Source organism: Schistocerca nitens, chromosome 6, assembly GCF_023898315.1.
Source record: "Schistocerca nitens isolate TAMUIC-IGC-003100 chromosome 6, iqSchNite1.1, whole genome shotgun sequence".
In the NCBI taxonomy this organism is placed as follows: Eukaryota; Metazoa; Arthropoda; class Insecta; order Orthoptera; family Acrididae; genus Schistocerca; species Schistocerca nitens.
The window spans coordinates 228,281,604-228,305,617 of NC_064619.1; the positions used below are offsets into that span (position 1 = coordinate 228,281,604).

Below are 24,014 nucleotides of genomic sequence, written 5' to 3' on the forward strand. Positions count from 1 at the left end.
AGCTCCGATGATTTTACAGTTCTGTACCGGCAAAATTGGTACCTTCTTCTTCCTAATAATTCTCCTAAAAAGAGCGCCTGAGATGACATTGGCGGAAGCGGCGGTGTCTAATATCACATTCGTTGGAACTTCCTCTATTTCAACAAATACTTCCGATACCGGAACACTCGATCTGTCATTATGACACGTTATTAAATCCTTTGTTAACTCTTCAGTCAACAGCTCACCATCATTATATCTTAACAATTGTAATTTTACTGTTTCGCCCCTAACAGATCCCCTGACCGCTCCTCTGGGGCGCGATGCAGTCATGTTTAGTTTGACTGATTGTTGGTCCGATTGGTATTTGTCTCTTCAGCTACTTCAGTGATTATCGGTTGTTGTGGTGAATTCGGTCTATATTGTCTTGCTTGATTCGCGTAATTATTGTTGTTGTTCTGCTGGTGTTGGTAGAACTGTCTTGTGTTGCCATACATTGGATTATATCGATCAAAATTCTTATTGTTCCTAAAATAGCCCCTCGCTGCACCATTACTAAAGTTTCCATTATGGTAATAATTATTGTTTGCATTTTGTCCATTTCTAAGTCTCCTCAGAGAGTGTAGTTGGTTATGATTATTGTTACTGCTACCGTTACTGCCATTCCCATTCGAGTTGCAGCTCGAATTCGCTTCTATTGCTCTTCTTTGATATGACATTTATCTTGACCTTTTATTGTGCTCCTCAATTATATCAATATGATCAAGCGTAGTCATAAATTTAGTCTATATCCTTATCATTTATATATAACAGCTGATTCCTTATACTGGTGGGTAGTCTGGACTTGAGTAGCCTAAGTATATCCGGCAAAGGAATCGGTACATCCCAATACGAAGATTTATTAATGTGTTTCTCAAAATATCTCTTTAGAGATCCTCTAGAAAATGAGAAAGGCTCAGGATATAATACTTCCTGCCTAAGTCTTTCTTGTATTCCAGCAGACCAATATTTTGCTAGAAAAGCCTGCTCAAATTCTTTATAACATTTACAAGAAGACGTTTGTTCGGATGCCCACAATGCTCCTGATCCTTGTATATATCCAGATACAAAACTAATCTTTTGCCATTCTCTCCAAGATCGTGGAAATAGACCTCTAAAACTTCGAATAAAGACTACAGGATGAACTTTCTCTTTGTCAGGGTTAAACATTTGAAACTGTCTCTGTTTAATCATCTTTTCCTCAATGGTACTACGATTCCAAAAATCATCCTGTTCGTACTTTTCCCTGTGGCTATCCGTTATATCGAATCTAGCGTGTGACGTTCCAGTTCTGTCTACATCGGATCTTGACGTGGACGGAATGTCACGCGCAGATTGAGAATTTTGTTTCCTACTTCTCGCTGTTTCTAAATCCTCCTGCGAGATATTTAGTGATCTTTCGATATTTTCTTTCCAACACGAGAATTCTTCGCCAAGTTGTTCACAAACTTCCTTTAACCCTTTGTTGAAAAAATTCTCTTCGGAACTCTCTGAAATTGATTGTAAAGCTACTTTCACAGTTTCTTTTATCGTTTCCGAAGGAAAATTTTGCCGCTCTAATGTCATTTCTGAAAACTTTCCCGCAAGTACATTCATTCTATGTTCCACTGTCGTCTGTTTTTCCTTCACTTCGTCAAATTGCTTCTTTAGATTATCTTGGGATTCTATAATTTCTGGTATCATAGCTACGGAACACTGCATGTCCTCTTGAGCTTGCATTACTTGAGGAAACAGTTCTACTTGTTTTTGTATCGTGTCAATTTTGACGGATACATATTCGGTTAGTTCCGCTTTTAATTTACTACTGTTTTCTTGGCATTGTTGGCGGACCTGCTCAATTTGAGCAATAACATTCTGTTCGGTCCTTTCTGCCTGTTCTTTTATTTCCTGTGTCTGGGTATTTAATCTCTGATCTAATTCGGTAAAGGTTGCTCTTAATTGATTTTGTAATTCTGTTTGATTTTCGGCTAATTGATTTTGGAGTTCATTTTGTATGGCTGATAAGTCTCGTTTTACTTCAGATTGTATAACGGATAAGTCTCGTTTTACCTCCGCTTGGCCTTAGGCTAATAGAGACAACTGTTGCATAATAACAACTAATGTGTCAACGACACTCTGAAAAATGCTGTCTCCCTATAAAAGTATCTCAGTAGTCCATGTTCTATATTCAGTTCCATACCAGCGAGTGTCTCAAATAAAATTTAATTCTCTGTTCAGCACGTCCGCCATGAAAGCTCCTCATTCTGTCTCTTTCTCTGTAGCCAACTCACTCACTCGTTTGTGTTGTATTAATTGTACAACATCTGATAGTTAAAGAATACATATCACTCGTATGTTCAGGCATTCAAAGATGCTCATGGTGGCATACATTCGTAGAGGTAAAAAAAAAGGGAAGTAGTCGTGACGTCAAAAACATGAAGCCAACATCCACCATATTAGCTACCTCAAAACATTACCGTTAGGTGTTCTGGTTGTTTCAAGTGGTGAAAGTAGTAGTCGCAAAAGTTATTTAATTAAAAATGCCAGCGTGTGTCATTTGTGGGTGCACTACTCGTCCTGATCGGAGTTTGAAGGGTGAAGGATTTGTATTTCATCTGGTGTTTTTTTAGAAAGTGTTTCGTCATATGTATAAATACAGATTTCTCAGAAGAAAGAAAGAAATTGAATATTGAATAAATAAAATGAGAGCTGCTTGCGATAATATGCTGAAATGGCTAAAATACTAGGAAGCGGTAGATTTTTCTGATAATCCATAGAGATTGCTTTCTTAATCATTAATTTTCTGAACTTCAAACGTTCGGAAAGTTTAATGTCGGAAATCTTGCCTGCTTTCCACTTATGCAGTTCATTTTAAACCGGTTTCACCGCTTATTTAAAGTTTATATGTGAATTACATCTTTCCGATTGTATATCTCGGAAATGAAGCTTAGAACAGTCGGTTCTAAATCTGTCATACACTGAACATGTGTCAGTTCTGGGTTATCCAAAACTTACCTTGTAGTTAATCACAAAAACCAGTCGATATTACTCGTATGACAGACGGTTTAGAAGACTTTTCCCTTAATATGACAGATCTAGCTTTTGAATGTTAAGTTCTTCTGGCAAATATAAACGTTTGCTGTCATGAATTTATGTTTTCCTCTGTCTCCACATGTGCTTTCCCTGTATAAGCATGGTGATGCCATGCAATACCAAAAGTGCTGGTTGATATACCCGAAAATCTCGAATTCGTCCATCTCTATAACTACGAATCTTACAGAAACAGGAAAAATCATGAAATGCAGCTTCATCTGGACTTTTCCTTGGTCTTCTTCACATGACAGAATATACAATGATCAGTCCGATCAGGTGAATTTTGTGTATCATAGGAAGCCACTTGATTGAAATTTTTCATTGGTCTACTCCTTTCTATAAATAAAACTTTCTGAAAACGTCTCAGTCATAAGCACGTAACAGTCATCATCTGCGATGTAGCTCATGGTCTGTAATCTCTTTGAAGAATCACAAATACGTCCCAACAATTTTCTTTTGCTTGTATTTTGCACAGGACTGGAATGTTCATTTCTTCTCCGACATTTCTCAGACTTCATTTCACTTATGAAGCAGCTTTATGTACAATTTCAGTAACAGTAACACATGAGCGTTTCTGTTGAACTTACCGACAAACACTGCTTTTACAGCCTATTTTGGATTCACAATGTGGAGTAATTTTGTATTGACCTTTGTTTTATTACTAAACAATGTAACAGTGTGAACTTCGTTTGCAATGTGTGAGTGAATGGGAAGTATTTTTGGAAGGCCAGTAACACAAAGCTGCCGCCTTATAAGATGAAACTTAAAAGGAGAAGAAAACAGCTCCAAGTAGAAAATGGATCTGGATCGCTTATGATCGTATCTGGCAAGCACATTATGCCAGATCTGATCTTCTGTATGATGAATGGATTAATGAATAAATAAAATAGTAGTTACACGTCATACTAGTGTTATTGTTGGTTTATCACAAAGTCTGATGTAGACTTAGGTAATTCAAAAGCCTCAAGATGAAATTAGAAAGTAAAATCAAGCAGGTTATTCCTGACAAACTTACACTACGAAGTCCTAGTAAGAAATATTCTATGAATTGAAGCAAATTAGCTACTGTTAAAAAGATACAATAATTTAGAATGAAAACCAAGTGTGAAATGAAATGTTGTTAATTAAACATTTATTAAAATATATGTGAAGCATCTGATTAAGAAGCATGTTTATGTTATAGAGGATAGGCTGTGGTTACTAAAAGAACGAGCTACATAGGCCTAATTGTTGAAGCAAAATATCTATTTCTCAGGATCTAGGCTATTGAGGCCATTTCTTTATTCAGAATGTGGTCTTTTGCACTAACTAATATAGCAGATTTTAGTTTACATGCTCATTAATAGCTTTAGAACTGCCTACTGGTGACATTTATTGCATTTCAAGTTACTGAAAAATGCTTGCAAAAATGCATTTACCTTTTTTAGCTGTTATTGGCCACACACTGTATGAAACTTATAGATTTCAGAACGAGAAGATGAGTAAACTACGACACTTACGCAGTGACGGTCTAATAGAACAACAGCTTAGTTCTGCATGGAGGTATACCTCCATACTTCTCTTCTTGGTTATTCGAAATGTATAAACAAGAAGGAAATTACATTTACAAAGGCAAATGCGCCGTATTACCCGATCAGATACGCATTTAAGAAATGCCTTCCTGGCGTAAGAAATGTAACATCTACTATTTAAAACAAGTGCTGCGTGGACACCATGGCGGTGAAACTCATATAATGACTTCCGGTAACAGGGCCTAAGTTCACTGCCAGGCCAGTTGGAGCGCTGCAAGTTTATCAGTCCTTCATCTCACTTTTTTTAGTATTTCATGTTTGTTTTTGTTTCGTAGTTACAATGTGCTTCTGATTACGACTTCTCGTGTGTAGTGCACGCTTTCAGCTGCACTGTAAATATGATGCTTGTATTGTGACTGAGTTCTGCTCACATCCCTAATATTAGGGGGGGGGGGGGTTCCATATTTGGTTTTGTTTAATACAAAACAGAAGCTGGTTTCCTCAGCGTTCTGTGAACTTTTGCATATTTGTTAGTGCTTACAAAACACTGTATGAACTGCTCGATTTAAATGCGTGTTAAGCAGAGTACTTATATTTTTGTTTGCATCTGTTTCCCGTACTATCTCGCATTTATTGGAGATCTCTGTGTTAGCAGGTTTTGACAGAGCTGGTATTCACCTTCATTACATCTTGTCACGGAATGTGTAATTCTGGTTTGAGAGATGTTGCTCCTTGCCACTGAATGCCAAGCATTTCACAATGGCGTATAGAGAGTGCTGTAGCTGTGGATAAGTATGCCTTGTAGTATTCAGTCTTCCTTGCAAATGCTAAAATGTGGCAGTAGTTACACAGATGTTTCCCATGTTTTCAACAGGTACAACTAACATTAACGCCCCCCCCCCCCGCCCCATGAACCATGGACCTTGGCGTTGGTGGGAAGGCTTGCGTGCCTCAGCGATACAGATAGCCGTACCGTAGGTGCAACCACAAAGGAGGGGTATCTGTTGAGAGGGCAGACAAACGCATGGTTCCTGAAGAGCGGCAGCAGCCTTTTCAGTAGTTGCAGGGGCAACAGTCTGGATGATTGACTGATCTGGCCTTGTAACACTAACCAAAACAGGCTTGCTGTGTTGGAACTGCGAACGGTTGAAAGCAAGGGGAAACTACAGCCGTAATTTTTCCCGAGGGCAAGCGGCTTTACTGTATGCTTAATGATGATGGCGTCCTCTTGGGTAAAATATTCCAGAGGTAAAATAGTCCCTCATTCGGATCTCCGGGCGGGGACTACTCAAGAGGACGTCATTATCAGGAGAAAGAAAACTGTCGTTGTACGGATCGGAGTGTGGAATGTCAGATCCCTTAATCGGGCAGGTAGATTAAAAAATTTAAAACGGGAAATGGATAGGTTAAAGTTAGATATAGTGGGAATTAGTGAAATTCGGTGGCAGGAGGAACAAGACTTTTGGTCAGGCGAATACAGGGTTGTAAACACAAAGTCAAATAGGGGTAATGCAGGAAAAGGTTTAATAATCAATAAAAAAATAGGAATGCGGGTAAGCCACTACGAACAGCATAGTGAACGCATTATTGTGGCCAAGATAGACATGAAGCCCACGCCTACTACAGTAGTACAAGATTATATGCCAACTAGCTCTGCAGATGACGAAGAAATTGAAGAAATGTATGACGAAATAAAAGAAATTATTCGGGGAGTGAAGGGAGACGAAAATTTAATAGTCATGGGTGACTGGAAATCGGTAGTAGGAAAAGGGAGAGAAGGCAGCGTAGTAGGTGAATATGGACTGGGGCTAAGAAATGAAAGAGGAAGCCGCCTGGTAGAATTTTTCACAGAGCACAACTTATTCATAGCTGACACTTGGTTCAAGAATCATAAAAGAAGATTGTATACATGGAAGAAGCCTGCAGATACCGACAGATTTCAGATAGATTATATAATGGTTAGACAGAGATTTAGGAAACAGGTTTTAAATTGTGAGACATTTCCAGGGGCAGATGTGGACTCTGACCACAATCTATTGGTTATGAACTGTAGATTAAAACTGAAGAAACTGCAAAAAGGTGGGGATTTAAGGAGATGGGACCTGGATAAACTGACTAAACCAGAGGTTGTACAGAGTTTCAGGGAGAGTGTAAGGGAACAAATGGCAGGAATGGGGAAAGAAATACAGCAGAAGATGAATGGGTAGCTTTGAGGGTTGAAGTAGTGAAGGCAGAAGAGGACCAAGTAGGTAAAAAGACGAGGGCTAGTAGAAATCCTTGGGTAACAGAAGAAATATTGAATTTAATTGATGAAAGGAGAAAATATAAAAATGCAGTACATGAAGCAGGCAAAAAGGAATACAAACGTCTCAAAAATGACATAGACAGGAAGTGCAAAATGGCTTAGCAGGGATGGATAGAGGATAAATGTAAGGATGTAGAGGTTTGTCACACTAAGGTTAAGATAGATACTGCCTACAGGAAAATTAAATAGACCCTTGGAGTAGAGAGAACCACTTATATGAATATTAAGAGCTCAGATGGAAACCCAGTTCTAAGCAAAGTAGGGAAAGCAGAAAGGTGGAAGGAGTATATAGAGGATCTATACAAGGGCGATGTACTTGAGGACAATATTATGGAAATGGAAGAGGATGTAGATGAAGATGAAATGGGAGATATGATACTGCGTGAAGAGTTTGACAGAGCACTGAAAGACCTGAGTCGAAACAAGGCCCCGGGAGTAGACAACATTCCATTAGAACTACTGAAGGCCTTGGGAGAGCCTGTCCAGACAAAACTCTACCACCTGGTGAGCAAGATGTATGAGAGAGTCGAAATTCCCTCAGACTTCAAGAAGAATACAATAATTCCAATCACAAAAAAAAGCAGGTGTTGACAGATGTGAGAATTACCGAACAATCAGTTTAATAAGCCACAGCTGCAAAATACTAACACTAATTCTTTACAGACGAATGGAAAAACTAGTAGAAGCCGACCTCGGGGAAGATCAGTTTGGATTCCGTAGAAATATTGGAACACGTGAGGCAATACTGACCCTACGACTTATCTTAGAAGCTAGATTAAGGAAAGGCAAACCTACGTTTCTAGCATTTGTAGACTTTGAGAAAGTTTTTGACAATGATGACTGGAATACTCACTTTCAAATTCTGAAGGTGGCAGGGGTAAAATATAGGGAGCGCAAGGCTATTTACAATTTGTACAGAAACCAGATGGCAGTTATAAGAGTTGAGGGGCATGAAAGGGAAGCAGTGGTTGGGAAGGGAGTGAGACGGAGTTGTAGCCTCTCCCCGATGTTATTCAATCTGTATATTGAGCAAGCAGTGAAGGAAACAAAAGAAAAATTCGGAGTAGGTATTAAAATCCATGGAGAAGAAATAAAAACTTTGAGGTTCGCCGATGACATTGAAATTCTGTCAGAGACAGCAAAGGACTTGGAAGAGCAGTTGAACGGAATGGATAGTGTCTTGAAAGGACGATATAAGATGAACATCAACAAAAGCAAAACGAGGATAATGGAATGTAGTCGAATTAAGTCGGGTGATGCTGAGGGTATTAGATTAGGAAATGAGACACTCACAGTAGTAAGGGAGTTTTGCTATTTGGGGAGCAAAATAACTGATAATGGTCGAAGTAGATAGGATATAAAATGTAGACTGGCAATGGGAAGGAAAGCGTTTTTGAAGAAGAGAAATTTGTTAACATCGAGTATAGATTTAAGTGTCAGGAAGTCGTTTCTGAAAGTATTTGTATGGAGTGTAGCCATGTATGGAAGTGAAACACGGACGATAAATAGTTTAGACAAGAAGAGAATAGAAGCTTTCGAAATGTGGTGCTACAGAAGAATGCTGAAGATTAGATGGGTAGATCACATAACTAATGAGGAGGTGTTGAATAGGATTGGGGAGAAGAGAAGTTTGTGGCACAACTTGCCTAGAAGACGGGATAGGTTGGTAGGACATGTTCTGAGGCATCAAGGGATCATCAATTTGGTACTGGAGGGCAGCGTGGAGGGTAAAAATCGTAGAGGGAGACCAAGAGATGAATACACCAGGCAGATTCAGAAGGATGTAGGTTGCAGAAGCTTGCACAGGATAGAGTAACATGGAGAGCTGCATCAAACCAGTCTCAGGAATGAAGACAACAACAACAGCAACAACACTAACATTACATTGTAGCAGAAGTCAATGAAAATTTCGGTTGCCCCCATTAAATGGGAGAGTCCGGAAAACGGATGGTAGCAAAATTAACGTTCAATACGAGCAATATACTTACAGTGCATTTAAATCGAGCCGTTCACATACGGATTCGTAACCAGTACCAGATTATCATGAGTCAACAGAACAACGTGCTACAAAACCAGCTTCTGTTTCAAATGAAACAAAAATACATATTGAATCATTTATCTCATCTAATATTACATGTGAGAGCAGAAATTACGCAAAATATGAGGAACATATTTACAGTGCAATTGACAGAGTGCAATATACACAAGAAGGTCGTAATCAGGCACAGAATTTCTTCTTGATTATATGATAATGGCCATATTGGGTTTTACAAAAATATACCCTCTACCACCAGACTACCAGACCCATCCATAAAAAATAAAAGAAAAATATTATCATCTAATACTGGTATTTCGCAAAACAGGAGCACACATAATCGCGCCATATTGTTCCAAATTCGAAATTCACTGCTAGGCCACTCAAAGTGCTACTGTCGGTCTCTGTTTCGGCGTCGTAACATGTGCCTTATGCTTCTGATATTTTGGTATTCTGTGGTGAACACGACAGAAGTAACGATCAAAAAACAGTCATAATCATACTTCATGTAAACAATAATCTGCTAATGTTTTGGGGCATCTGACATGGCGGTGCAGCCTTCAAAACATGAGCAGTATAAATTTGTAGCGAAATTTTTATCTCCATGCAAACATTCGAAACAAACTACTATTTCTCATGGAAGATACACATTTCAGTGCTTCCAAGTAACCCTGTATATTGTGAAAGAAAATTTCTTCATTATATATCAATTAATGGTATAGACAACACAGTTGGATGTCTGTGGAACGAAGTAAAACAACACATACGACAGCAGAAAAGAGGACACAATCATGTCACTTGTAGTGATACGAATAATTTGATTCGGTCACACAATAATGGATGTGATATATATATATATATATATATATATATATATATATATATATATATATATATATATATATATATATACGGCACAGGAACAGCAAGATAAACATTTAGCAACATATGACTCACGGCCGAGCGTTGGGGGCGAGGGGAAGTTGCTTAATGGTCATTTCTTGGGATAAGAAATGAGAGAAAAATCAATAAGTTCAGACTTGGCGAAGAAGACCGAGCTAATATCAGCCACAGGCCTTGTGTAAAAATCGACCTTACCAGGAAACTTAATAGAATCAAATTCTTCCTACGTTCCTGTTGGAGGAACGTGCTTACGGCTCTAATTGGGTTGGCAACCTGTCAGGGGCCAGTGCAACAGATTCCCTAGAGCCAACCGAAGGAAGGTCAACGGTTTTGGTGAAGGAATAAGAGATCACTTATAAACGGAGAGCGTTGCAGAGGAAATCCGCCAGTTTCCATAAAGGACGAGCCTCTGCTTCTGACGTCAGGTAGGCGGGCCAATGATGTTCTCGCTACACCAAATAACACAGCAGGATGCAAGAGGACTCCGTGTCTAACAAAACCTTTGCACATTTGGGTCCCTAATATGTCCCTTACTCGATGGATTTCTTTTATGTTCTTCTCTTCCTAACTTATGGATGCTGGTCTCACTAGATTCGTGTGTTTGTGAATTATTTTTATGACCAGCCCATACAGTAGATTGTATGTTGGTAACTGCACCCATCTTGCAGCTCCGACATCGATACAGTGTCACATTATCGAACTCTGCAAATAGGATCCAGACTTTGCACTGAGATCTGGAGCATTTCTGTTTTGATTAATGCCGGCAGGTACTCTTCTGGAACCATCTTTCAATATCATTTATCTGGCGATAGTATCATATTCGCTTATTCCAGCTAGGTACTGGCACCGTCAGTCGAAGTAATGAGTCGTGGGCAATAACCTCAGGCAGAGATCGACAGTGGGGATGGGATGTATTACCATACACTCTTGAATAGAATGAATGTAAATAATTCACAAGTTGTAGGTATTAGTTATATCATTTATTAAATGTAGGAGAAATAATGTCAAATGATTTAACTGATAAAGGTAAGTGGCACAGAAAATTCCAAAAAAAATTTCGTCATCTGTAAATCTCTCATTTATTTTCTTGAACGTAAGACAATTATTTGTGGAAATATTAAAAGATGCTGTAGTTCAAACCTTTGGACAGATTTAATTAATTACTAACACGTTTGATTACTTACATAATAATATTCTTCTTTTTCTTTTTAAAGACTCTTATGTATTTCAGAACAGTATCCTACCTCATCTATGATAATATAAACAGTCCACAATAATTTGTGTTCTGCTATGGTCGTTCAACAGACAACTCTATCTACACATTCACCATTAATTTTCAGTAAGCAATAAGAGAGAAAATGTACAATCCGTTGTTTTTCGTAATCTGGCCAAGGAATACAGCTGTATACATCTCAACAACTCGGACTGTAGGAAACAAGATGTGGCTCATGCTGTATGTTATGAAAAAAAATGTGGACATTTGCATTGCATACTACAAAAAATGAAGACAGAGAGACTTGATGCCTGTGGGAAATCGCGAACAGATTGCCACAATTTTCCTGTTACATTCCACATTTATAGAGCTAACTTTCCATTTAATTGTTTGATGTATAAAAAGAAAAAAATTGTTTGGTACGTTAGACAAGTTTTACAAGCAATGGTATTTGACGTGCAGCAATAGAAGAAATTGGACATAATACCTTTAAGAAAATTATTCCTTGGTTGTCTGCAGTTTGTCTCTATGCTAATTTTTTAAAAACTCTAATTAATACTGAATGAAGTAGAAAAGCAATTACAAGTTCAGCACACTGGCAAGAAGTCTTCAAAATTTTTTGGGAATACTTATCATTTAGAATGAAACTGATAAAAACATTATAAGGCAAATAAAAGAACTGAGATAAAGTCACTGCAAATCCCAGAGAGAAAGTAATCAGTATGGTAATATATTTTGCATATTTTCATTCATTAATGCCATTTAAATTAAATTCCTTCATATTTAAGAAAGAAAGTTTTCGTTTTTCACACAGAATCAAATTGTACACAAAAGTTTAAGGAGATAAACATTTTTATTGCTCACTATATCTTTCATGAATTTTGTAGTAAATAAAGCTTTACTGTGTGTATGATGTCCATACCTTGAGTAACTGGTAACAAAACGACTGTCAGTACTAGTCATCAGAACTGACTAATTCAGGAGGAAGTGAATAACAATGGATGTATAAACTTCAACAACTTACCCCTGATATATAATCTTTAATAGTTAGTAAAACTACATTTAATTGCAAGTAAAAATATTTCTTCTTTACTCCTTCTCTTATTTCATTTTCATTTCACAGATTGTGCTTTATGCAATTTAAAATAAATACGTAATTACTTCTGTTTCTATATTAAATGTTTTTACCATCATACAATCTCATCTGTAAATGATCAGCATCCAATCGTATTAAAATATACATTACGTTAAATACCCTTTATTAGCTGTATGTGATTGTGGTATGTTGTAAAAACAAAACAAAATTGGTCAGTAATAGTGAGACAGATAAGCTGCAGACATTCTAATATGTGGAGCTAACAGCGTTTAGGACGCTGGGCATGTCCACAACATTTTAAGTCACACTGTACTCTACTTCTTCTTCCTTTTCTTTCCCCAGTGAATTTTATGCAGTAATATTGAGTCTTTTACAGCACACTGCATATTATTTATTTTAAACGTCAGGATACACATAGTACGGAGATTTATTTCTAGTTTTACCATTATTTGCAGTTTCACAGCGCTGTGACACGTTTATTCACTGGGCAACACACTGCCCATACAACAGTTCAGCATGGGGTGTATGAGTGGAAGATGTCAGCGTAGTTCACAACGCTGAAAGTGACCACAGAAGATATGGCAGAGCCGAGTTGCTGCACGGCGCCGCACCAGAACAGACTGCGGCCTCCTTCTGACCGGAAAATGGACGCTATCGCCATCTTGATGTACGAAATTCCCCCAGTGAAGATTATCCACGATATGACCTGCAATCAAGCAAATGTAGGTGCTTGTTAGTTTTAGGAATAAGTACTGAAGTGAGGTAACGTTCGTACATCTTTTGTAGAAAGACACAACAGTATGCAACATCTTCATAGATACAATATCTGATCAGAAGTATCCGGACAACCGTATGTAATGTGGAATTAACCGCTAAATGTCATGAGAGGCGGATCCGCCAGTATAAAAGGAGGTGAGGAGTAATGTGTTGTCAGTAGAGAGGCAGCAAAATGGGTTGGTCAGGAGAATTCAGTGACTTCTTAGTCGTTGGATTACAGATATGAGTGGTGTCTGTTCTGTCAGATGTGTCTGACAAAACAGACATCACTCATATGTATAATTCATGGGTGCGACAGCTACGCGACGAAAAAGTTTCGGTGCAGATGGACTACCAACGACCAAACTGCTACGGGAATCAGAAATTTGTTAGTAGGGTGTTAGTGGGGTCATTGCGGTGCTGCGATTGGAAAGGTAGAAATTTAGTCTTACAGAAAGCCTGTCCGGATGGCCGAGACAGCTATTACAACCATACGGAAGTGTAGCATTCGTGTTCGAGACTTCCTACATCACAAATTTTCAGCTCTCTCCATTGCATTGCCGCATTCCCCTGTGTGGCTGGAAGCCATTGTTTCCTTCATACCTCTTTGCCACCCCGTTTCCGTTCTATTTCGTTCACACTAAAATATTCATGTAATCATTGGATGTCGACTGAGAAACAAATCCATCAGGCACTTCAACTCTTCTGTACCACAGGAGATTGTTTAGCATCGCCATAATGTTCTCACGTCAACTAAACGATCACGTGCATGCTGCTCTTCATTGGACCTCGTCTGTCTCTTCTATTAATGTGATCTGTTAACGGTCTAAAGCTAACGAGAAATACTAAAAAGAAAAAAAATAATCGGCTAGTGTTTTGTTACTCACTTCTTTTATGAATGGATTACATTTCCTTAAGATACCTTCAGTGAATCTGTGCCCTACGTATGCTGTTCTGCTTATATGCTTTATGTAGTTATTCCGTTTTTGGTCACTCCGGATGGTTGCTTCCAGACGTTTTACGGTAATTACTGTTTCTAGTGATTTGTCATCAATAGTAGAATTGTACATTATGGATTTCTTGGCCTGTTTATGTGCAGTACTTGAATACAGGTCCCTGTATGAGACTGCGATTCTCTGCAGTTCGCTATCGTTTCCAGGCGTTGTTTTCTTCTTGTAGAAAAGCACATCGTATGAGTCCAGCGTCAAGAAGCTTCTGAAATTATCCAGTGGGTAATTTGTATTTCTGCAGCCGCTTCATGGGCCAACCGCAACTAATCAATCATGTAACACGATTGTTTCAGTTGTGGTATCAATATGTGATCCAAGAGTATTTTTTTATTGCTATAAAACAAATAAGTTACGACAATAGTGTCACACGTGTTGTGTACTTGATATGTAAAGCAGTTTTGATAAATAATAATAGACACAATTTTTATTTTTACACAAACTCGATTCTTTTGGTCACAATCAGAGATAACTAATAACACTTGCATCTTATGGCAAGCAACCTACGTGTGCTTTGTTTACACACTTTTCTATTTAGGTAACCATCTCATTGATCTTGTAAAAAGACGTCCTCATACGCATCTTCCTGACTAAATAACATGGTATTAAGCTGCGATTTATGTATCTCTATACTGCTTCTAGGCACTACTCTTTGTGTGCGTGTATGTGTGTGTGTGTGTGTGTGTGTGTGTGTGTGTGTGTGCGTGTGTGTGTGTCTCTAATACCCAGCAGCACATTCTCTTGCATTGATGCATATCTGTATTCGTCGTGGCATACTATCCTCAAGTTCATTAAGGCACTGTTGGTCCAATTGTCCCACTCCTCAACGGCGATTTGGTGTAGATCACTCAGAGTGGTTGGTGGGTCACGTCGTCCATAAACAGCCCTTTTCAATCTATCCTAGGCATGTTCTACAGAGTTCATGTCAGGAGAACATGCTGGCCTTCTAGTCGAGCAATGTCGTTACCCTGAAGGAAGTTATTCACAAGATGTGCACGATGGGGGCGCGAATTGTCGTCCACGAAGACGAATGCCTCCCCAATATGCTGCTGATATGGTTGCCCTATCGGTCGAAGGACGGCATTCACGTGTTGTACAGGCGTTACGGGGTCTTCTATGACCACCAGCGGCGTACGTCAGCCCCACATAATGGCACCCCAAAACAGCAGGGAACCTGCACCTATCTGCACCCGCTGACAGTGTGTCTAAGGCGGTCAGCCTGACCAGGTTGCCTCCAAACACGTCTCCGACGATTGTCTGGTTGAAGGCATAAGCGAAACTCATCGGTGAAGAGAACGTGATGCCAGTCCTAAGCGGTCAATTTGGCATGTTTTTGGGCCCATGTGTACCGCGCTGCTTGGTGTCGTGGTTGCAAAGATGGACCTCGCATTGGACGTCGAGAGTGAAGTTGCGCATGATGCCGCCTATTGCGCACAATTGGAGTGGTAACACGACGTCCTGTGGCTGCACGAAAAGCATTATTCAACATGGTGGCGTTGCTGTCAGGGTTCCCCCGACCCATAATCCGTAGGTAGCGGTCATCCACTGCAACAGTAGCCCTTGGGCGACCTGAGCGAACCATGTCATCGGCAATTAGTGTATCTCTGTATCTCCTCCATGTCCGATCAACATCGCTTTGGTTCACTCAGAGACGCCTGGACACTTCCCTTGTTGAGAGCCCATCCTGGCACAAAGTAACAATGCGGACGCGATCGAACCGCGGAATTGAGCGTCTAGGCATGGTTGAACTACAGACAACACGAGCCATGTACCTCCTTCCTGGTGGAATGACTGGAACCGATAGGCTGTCGGACCCCCTCCTTGTAATAGGCGCTGCTCATGCATGCTTGTCTCCATCTTTGGGCGGGTTTAGTGACATCTCTGAATAGTCAAATTGACAGTGTCTGTGATATAATATCCAGAGTCAACGTCTATCTTCAGGGGTTCTGGGAACTGGAGTGATGTAAAAATTTTTTTGATATGTGTACATCGCGGATCTTTTGAGTATATAACAAACTTTGATAGCTCCTAGATATTATATGGGAGTAGCTGATTGTTCTGCAATCGTATGATCATACAATAACGGGTCTTTCTGTCGATCTTTTCGCAATAGATTACATTTGTTTATGTTGATGACCAATTTCCACTCTCCAAACCAAATGTCATTTCTCTGCAGGACTTCCATTTCGCTACAATTTTCTAGCGTTGAGACTTTTCTGCATACCGCCCATGTCCATGTCCACATTCGCAGGCCGTGCGGGGTCAGATGGGGCCGTCAACGAAGCGAAGTCCGCTGGACGGCAATCCACTACACCGTTCTCTAAGTTGCGCGCCCCTAAAAACATAGGGCACGCTCACGACACTCCTGACATTTTGGAACGAGGGTTAAGCCACGTGACACGTCGGAGGTGCTACCTTCTCCTCGTCCCGTCGACAGTGCGGCCGAAACCGTGTCTGCAGTTGGACGCATATCACCATTCGACGCCATCGCATCTCATGCTCCTGGTAGATCTATGTAGTGAGCACAGCATACTCGGTATATAACTAACATCAAATGGGGAGTATCTCAAGACTTCAGTACAACGCTACTTTTTTGCATTTCGTGTTAAGACCTAAACGTCAACGTTCCACTTACAACGTCTGACAAAAAAAGTGAAGCACCCAGAAGGCATGGTCAGAAGACAACGTAACATCGTACACGTACACACTATCGATGGATTTGTCAGTGATAGGTGATGCAGTTTTCTGTGAGAGGTAGAATAGTCACCAGAACGCGTTAGTGTTGTTCGTGTCTAATGGTGTCACAAGGCCTATCAGGATACGTAAGGCGCGTGAGTAGTGTGTCATGTTGAGTAATCACTGTAAGCGGTACGGGATGCTACGTATTCATGTGAGACAGCGTTAACAGCAGTTGGCAGAGTTTGAAACAGGCTTCATTGTGGGTCAACATTTGGACAGCAGGTCGAACGTGCTGCGAAATACCAAACTACTATCTTTCTTTATCCACGTGGTAGGGCCACACTTCTGTTGAGCCCCACTCTGTGAGTGTTCACCGACGTGAAAACTACTGATGGTACTGTTGGTACAGTGAAGCCGAACCACATGAATGATGAGGCAAGAGTCCAGCGAATGCTGCTTTACCACATCTATGGAGTGCTCTATTTGACTTGGTACGATGCCTATCACGGTTATTTTACTCTCTCATGACACATATCCATCCCGCACAATGGTGGTAGCAGAATTATCACAGTCTTCCTCCGATACCAGTTCTCTAAATTTGCCGAAAATATGTCACGGGCACAACGTTGCTTTCTTACAAAGATTCAGATGTAAGATCTCGAAGGATCTGTGTCACACACTGATACGGACTATACCGACCTGTTGCGATCCTTACATCACTTCTCTTAATTATTTTGATGTCTGATATCTTGCCTACTTCAGCAGGAATCAAGATATTGGAATAATAAACTGGCACTGGTTTCACGAGCTACATATGCATGATTTTCTATACAGATGCACCTACCCTTACCCTACCGCCAGCCCCCTCCCAATGTACAAACATCTTTCAATTGCCTTCTCTGCTGCTGTTCTTACATGTTGCTCCTACTTCACATCATTCCTTGATGTTACCCCTACAGATTTAAACGAAGTATATGATGAGTAACAAATGCTGACCCCTAATCCTGTCATCAGATACTATAGCATTCTTTCTCTTTGTTATGAGAATTATCGGGCGATCATCAACATTTAAATAGAGGGTCTGTTCATTACACCAAGTGGAAACTCTTCCTGTGTTTCTATATTTCTTAACAATTATAAAACTACCGTATATCCCTGTAGATAACAGTATCGCCAGTGAACCGTATGCTACTGATCCCATCGGATTAAATAACACGGTCCAGGCACATTAATGTCACCACCGCCAATGCTTGACGTCAAAGTGCAATTACCACTCACAGAATGCATGAAGTAGCATTAGCAGTGAAGGGTATATAAATCGTATCAGAACGCGTGCAGTTATTGTCGTAATCAGAAAACGGAGCGATTTATCTGACATTCAAAGGGGCATGATCATTGTCTTTCAAGCCAAGGGGGCAAGCATTTCCGAAACGGACAAGTTTTTAAACTGTTCGCTTGCCCCCCTGTTGAACCATATCGTGCATAGCAACATGGCGCTATCCAAAACCGACGGTGAGGCAACTTATGCACCACGATCCATAGGTGGCAGGCGTGAATGACACCTTTGAAGATGTATAGGGGTGAATAGACGTGCTACAGACGAATGTTGAAAACTAGGTGGACTGATAAAGGTAAGGTATGAGGTCCGCAGAATTTGCGGGGAAATGAATACAGGAAAACACGGACAAGAAGAAGGGACAGGATCGTAGGACATCTATTAAGACATCAGGGAATAACTTCCATGGTACTAGAGGGAGCTGTAGAGGGCAAAAACTGTAGAGAAAGACAGAGAATGGAACATATCCAGCAAATAATTGAGAAAGTAGGTTGCAAGTACTACTCTGAGATGAAGGAGTTGACACAGGAGAGGAAATCATGGCGGGCCGCATCAAACCAGCCAGAAGGAGAAGAAGGCTGGAACTTGCACGCTTGTACCCGAGATGGATGTCCACTGTGTGGCGACAGGTGGCCTTTACAGATGAATCACACTTTATGCCCCATTGGACACATGGCCGTTGGCGTTTACGGAGTGAAACGTCTGAAAGCAAACTCTTTGCAACAATCGTCAGATGGATCCATATCGGAGGAGGAAGCTTTATAGAATCGGAAATGTTTTTGTGGTCTCGTCATTCTGGAAGGCGCAATGGATCATCACAAGTATGCATCTACGTTTGGACACCCTGTCCATGCCTGCAAGCACTTTATTTTTCCTCGGCAAGATTACATCTACCAGCAGGGTAGTGCAATGTGTCATACAGCTCGCAGTGAATGTGAGTGGATTGCAGAACACCAGGATGAGTTAACCGTGCTTCGGTGGCCACCAAACTCCCTGGATTAAACCCAGATGAGAATCTGTAGGTTCACCTCTATCGCAGCATGGACAGCAGGTCACATATCATGCTGCACAAGAAGAAGGTAGCCCAAACCAGCTGTTACCCAGGCAGCAGCCAAATGTAGATGTGGGCAGCTCCCACCCAGCGTCAACAGCCAAGCGGTCAGCGTAGAAGCTACCTCCCATTGTGGTACAAGTGAAAGGCGATTGTTGATGTTTCCTGAAACGTCTCAACCAGTGCACGACAGCGAAGTACACCGTCAATACTGCAGGGCTGTACACAGGGCGTGTACAATCCTCTAACTGTAAAGACTTCCGGAAGGTGAAGAGCTGGGGAGCGACACTGGTCCTCTACACATACGTCACCATTCTGGAGGTGCTCATCAAGGAAGTCTTCAAGCAGTACACTGACGACATTGTACACCTGGGGGACCTGGAATTTTCAGAGTATACTGTGCAGTGCGGTAATGGCCTCCAGATGTCTCCATCGATCCTTGAGATAGCTGTCAACTCGGACATATGGAAGCTGTTTCAACTGAACAGTGTGGCCAATGCCACATCCACTGTCGAGCCGCTTCTCAAAAAGAGAGCATCGCCTAAGTGCTTTCCCTGTCAGGGATGTGACAAGTGGCACGCCACTGCTCCTTCCGAGAAGCATGCCTCCAGTGTGTGGGCAACCATGCGAGCGCCAACTACCCAATACCGAAGAAGCACACACCCAAGTTCAAAAACTGTTGCAGTCCGCCGGTTGCTGGTTATTGTGACTGTGAGAGTTTTAGGGCCGCGTTAGCTCGCCAGCGTGGCGAACTATACAAACAGAGGAGAGAGTAAACAACACCCAGCAGACGCCAGCCACAGTCTTCCTGAGTAAGAAGCAGGACGGGCCCTACGCGCCATAAAGCGTGCTCGAGACGCCACGCCAGAAGGACAGCGGATCCTTCTATGGAGTAAAATCAGCGCCGTACAGATGACAACATCACAACGGCAGGAGACAGGAGTGCAAGCGGTTCGACGGCCGTCCGCGCGGACACTGCGCCGAGTCGCCGTACAGTGGCTGTTCCGCCTAGCGACGCACTGGCATTAGCTGTTGCCACAAGTGACCTGGCTGCCCTCGTCCCCTCACTGTCTGTGGCCATCGATAAAGTGTCTCTGCTTACCGAGACGCTGCAGAGAGTCGTCGAGTTCGACTGCATTGCAGCCAGGTCGTTCAGTCACTCCCAACGACGTCCGCGCTGGGGAGCAGTGAAGACTGGTCTCTCATGGGGGATCCAAAAGCTGTTAGTGCTTCCAGCGTTGAAGGAGACACAAGAAATCTGAGAAGTGAACTGAGACGACGGCAACACAAACGAGAAGTTATCAAATACAACCAAAAGAGGATTGATGACTGGGTGTTGTGTGGTGTCCTTAGGTTAGTTAGGTTTAAATAGTTCTAAGTTCTAGGGGACTGATGACCATAGATGTTAAGTCCCATAGTGCTCAGAGCCATTTGAACCATTGAACCAAAAGAAGATTATGGAAAAACAACAGCTGTGCTTAGCGTCCACCAGACCAGCGATGAAGGGCAAATTCTGATGAAGGTCTGAGAGAGAAAGGGAGAGCCAAATTGAAAGAGAGGCAGTTCCTCATACTTAAAGTTAGAAATAGTTGTAGCTCTGTACACCAACGTAAATGAAAATTTAAAAAAAATGGATGTGCTATGAAGGAATTATCCGAATGGGACACATATCGAAGGATGTGATGTACGTGTATGGACAAACAGATGATTAAAGTTTCTGAAAAATTGGGTTATTTATTCAAGATGAAGGGCTTCACAAATTGAGGAAGTGATTAACTAATTGGTCCATCTCTGGCCCTTATGCAAGCACTTATTTGGCTTGCACTGACAGTCAGAGTTATTGTCTATTCTCCTGAGGAATATCATGCCAAACTCAGTCCAGCTGGTGCATTAGGTCTTTAAGTCCTGAGTTGGTCTGAGGTCCCTGCTCATAATTGTCCAAAGTTTCTCAATTGGGGGGACATCCGACAGCTTTGTTGGCTGAAGCAGGGTTTGGAAGCACGACGGCAAGCAGTTGAAACTCTCACTGTGTGTGAGCAGTCATTACCTTGCTGATGGCTTGGCGTGAAGGGTGACAAGACAGAGTGTTTAACGTCGTCAGTGTGCTGCTGTACTGTAACTATGCCACAGACGTTAATGGAAGATGTCCTTCTACGAAATGGAATGGTACCCCAGACCATCACATCTGGTTGTAGGGCCATGTGACATGCGACACTCAGGTTGATCTTCGACTGTTGTCTAGGGCTGGTCATCGCCGGTCACTGGGGCTTAGTTCAAAGTGGGACTTACCACTGGAGACAATTCTACTCCATTCAATGAGATTCGATCCCAAAAACATGTCTGGAGATTCCCCAGACAGCAGTAGGTTACCAACTTGACTGTCGCCCACCATACGGTCCAACAACCAGGAATGATGGTTTGGGGTACCATTTCGCTTCATAGCAGCATATATTTGGTTGACATATGCGGCTTACTTGCAGCACAGGGGAAGTCGACCACAATGTACGCCCCATTTTGTCACCTTTCATGGCAAGCCAATTTGGGCTTACATTTCAGCAAGATAATGGCAGCCCACACACAGCGAGAGTTTCTACTTCTTGTCTTCGTGCTTGCCAAACCCTGCTTTAGACAGCAAGGTCACTAGATCTCTCCCAAACAGAGGTAGTTTGAGGGCATTAGGTGCTGGGCCCTCCAACCAGCTCGCCTCTTTCTTTCTGTGGTTCTGTACGTGGCAAAACAGATAGTGTCCCAGGGTTACAGCTAGCAAAATCGCTAGAGTTCTGGGAAGGCCTATTTGCCGAGCAACCAAGAAGGTACGAGAGCCAACAGCTTTGCCGCAGTGGTAACATTATTTTCCCGCAGATCACCGAAGTTAAGTGCCGTCACGCTTGGCTACCACTTCGATGAGTCTCCAGAGCACTATTGGTGAGCGGGTTGCACTCAGTTCTCGTGAGGCCAATTGAGGACTACCTGACTGAGCAGTAGTGGCTCCAGTGACGAGAGTCGACAACGACCAGGAGAGCGGTACGCTGACCACATGCCCCTCCATATCCGCATCTAGTGAAGCCTATCGCTGAGGATGACACGACGGTCGGTCGGTGCATCTGGGCCTTTCGAGACTTGTTCGGACGGAGAGTGTTTCAGTCAAGAAGGTAAGAGAGTATTACATCCTTTCCAGTACAGTTTCCGCCGTCCGGATCCTGAAATTTACGAGTGGTCTTATCACTGAAGAATAGCTATATCGATCAACCAATCTGGACAGTTTCCGAGCATTGTGCAGAACGCAGATGGCATATTAAAATCGTAATGTAGACATATGGGCTGTTTTAGACCACAGTGTTACGAATGAATGAAACATTATGTTTTATGAAACAAAACTCTGGCCTTAAGCGTTTAAATTACTGAGACTCTTCGACCAAATTGGCAATAGAGATCAAGCTGTGTAACAGTCTCTGACAGTATGGCGATAATCATTTGTTCCTGATGAAGACAATGGATGTTATCAGTAAAGACATGAAATTTTATTCTAATTCAACGCAACAAGGATAATGAGTGTTTTATACATTCCAGCATTTGTACTTTTTTGTGGTAAGTTGCTATGGACTCCAACGGGGGGAGCCACGCGAACTGTGGCAGTGCGCCTTAGACCGCGCGGCAGCATTCGTATTTAATTCTTTATGAAAGCCATGGAAAATCCACACGTGGATGCCTGGATCACGACCAATGTTCTGGACCATGGTTCTCTCAAATATTGGCCCAGTGCCTGGTTTCTCATGAGTGTTCAATGAAAGGAAGAGTCTGAAAACCAGTGCCAGAACATAACCTACTAAGATTATGTGGAATAATTTTATACCGCTGCAGTCACTTTTTACTAATATTTTATTAGCACAATGCATTTCGGCAGCATGCTACCATAATCAGGTGCATTATACAGACGTTTGTGAAAATGCTGCCGGCCGCTGTGACCGAGCGGTTCTAGGCGCTTCAGCCCGGAACCGCGCGACTGCTACGGTCGCAAGTTCGAATCCTGCCCTGGGCATGGATGTGTGTGATGTCCTTAGGTTGGTTAGGTTTAAGTAGTTCTCAGTTCTAGGGGATTGATGATCTCAGATGTTGAGTCCCATAGTGCTCAGAGCCATTTGTGCAAATGCTGTGCTCTGTGTGCCAGAAAATGAAATCGCCAACAAAAATGTATACTTTTCGACTCTTGACCCAACTGGCACATACAGCTAATGTAAATGGCTCTGAGCACTATGGGACTTAACATCTGAGGTCATCAGTCCCCTAGAACTTAGAACTACTTAAACCTAACTAACCTAAGGACACCACAGACACCCATGCCCTAGGCAGGATTCGAACCTGCGACCGCAGCGATCGCGCGGTTCCAGACTGAAGCGCCTAGAACCACTCGGCCACACCGGCCGGCGTTACAGCTAATGTACATAACCTATCAGCTGATGTATAAGTAACTGTATAATGCACCTAATGACGGCAGCATGCTGCCAAGTGCTAATAAAATATTAGTAAAAAGTGACTGCAGCAGTATAAAATTATTCCACATAATCTTATACTACAGTCGCAGACCTCAAACAACATCCATATAACATGGATAAATTTAAAAATAACCTACTAAATCAAATACACCAACAGTAGAAAGAATTTAAGATCTGCTATTGACGAATATATGAGCAACAATTTGGCACATCTTCTTACTCCATGAGACGCTCAGGAGAGGTATTATCTTAATCTAGGGTAACCACACAAAATCTGGCTACCACAAACTTTAAAAGCACAGTTTCTTCACTGACCAAATAGTGGAGAATAAAAAGCCTTTAAATGTCAGAATTCACCCTATGAATAGCGACGTCGACTGGGCAGATGGGCAAATTTTAGCTACAAATGAAAATTTGACTTTTTCTACGTTACAGCGGCGCAGAACGGAAGCGTTGGAGGATGACCACTTCAGACTACAAAACGGCATGCGCATGAAGCTGTAGGATGGGATCTCTAGTAGTGCTATGAGCGCAGGAAG

At 41.7% G+C, this 24,014-nt stretch overlaps 1 protein-coding gene across 1 annotated transcript in view; it reads right to left on the reverse strand.

Annotated features, from left to right (window-relative positions):
- Window positions 1-10,975: 10,975 nt before the first annotated feature.
- The window catches only part of LOC126262640 (solute carrier family 52, riboflavin transporter, member 3-B-like), an 89,009-nt gene continuing 75,970 nt past the window's right edge, over window positions 10,976-24,014 (reverse strand). Inside the window, exon 3 of the mRNA XM_049959401.1 lies at window positions 10,976-12,859. Within this exon, the coding sequence (XP_049815358.1) occupies window positions 12,665-12,859 (195 nt within the window). The 3' untranslated portion in view covers window positions 10,976-12,664. The remainder of the gene's footprint in view (window positions 12,860-24,014) is intronic.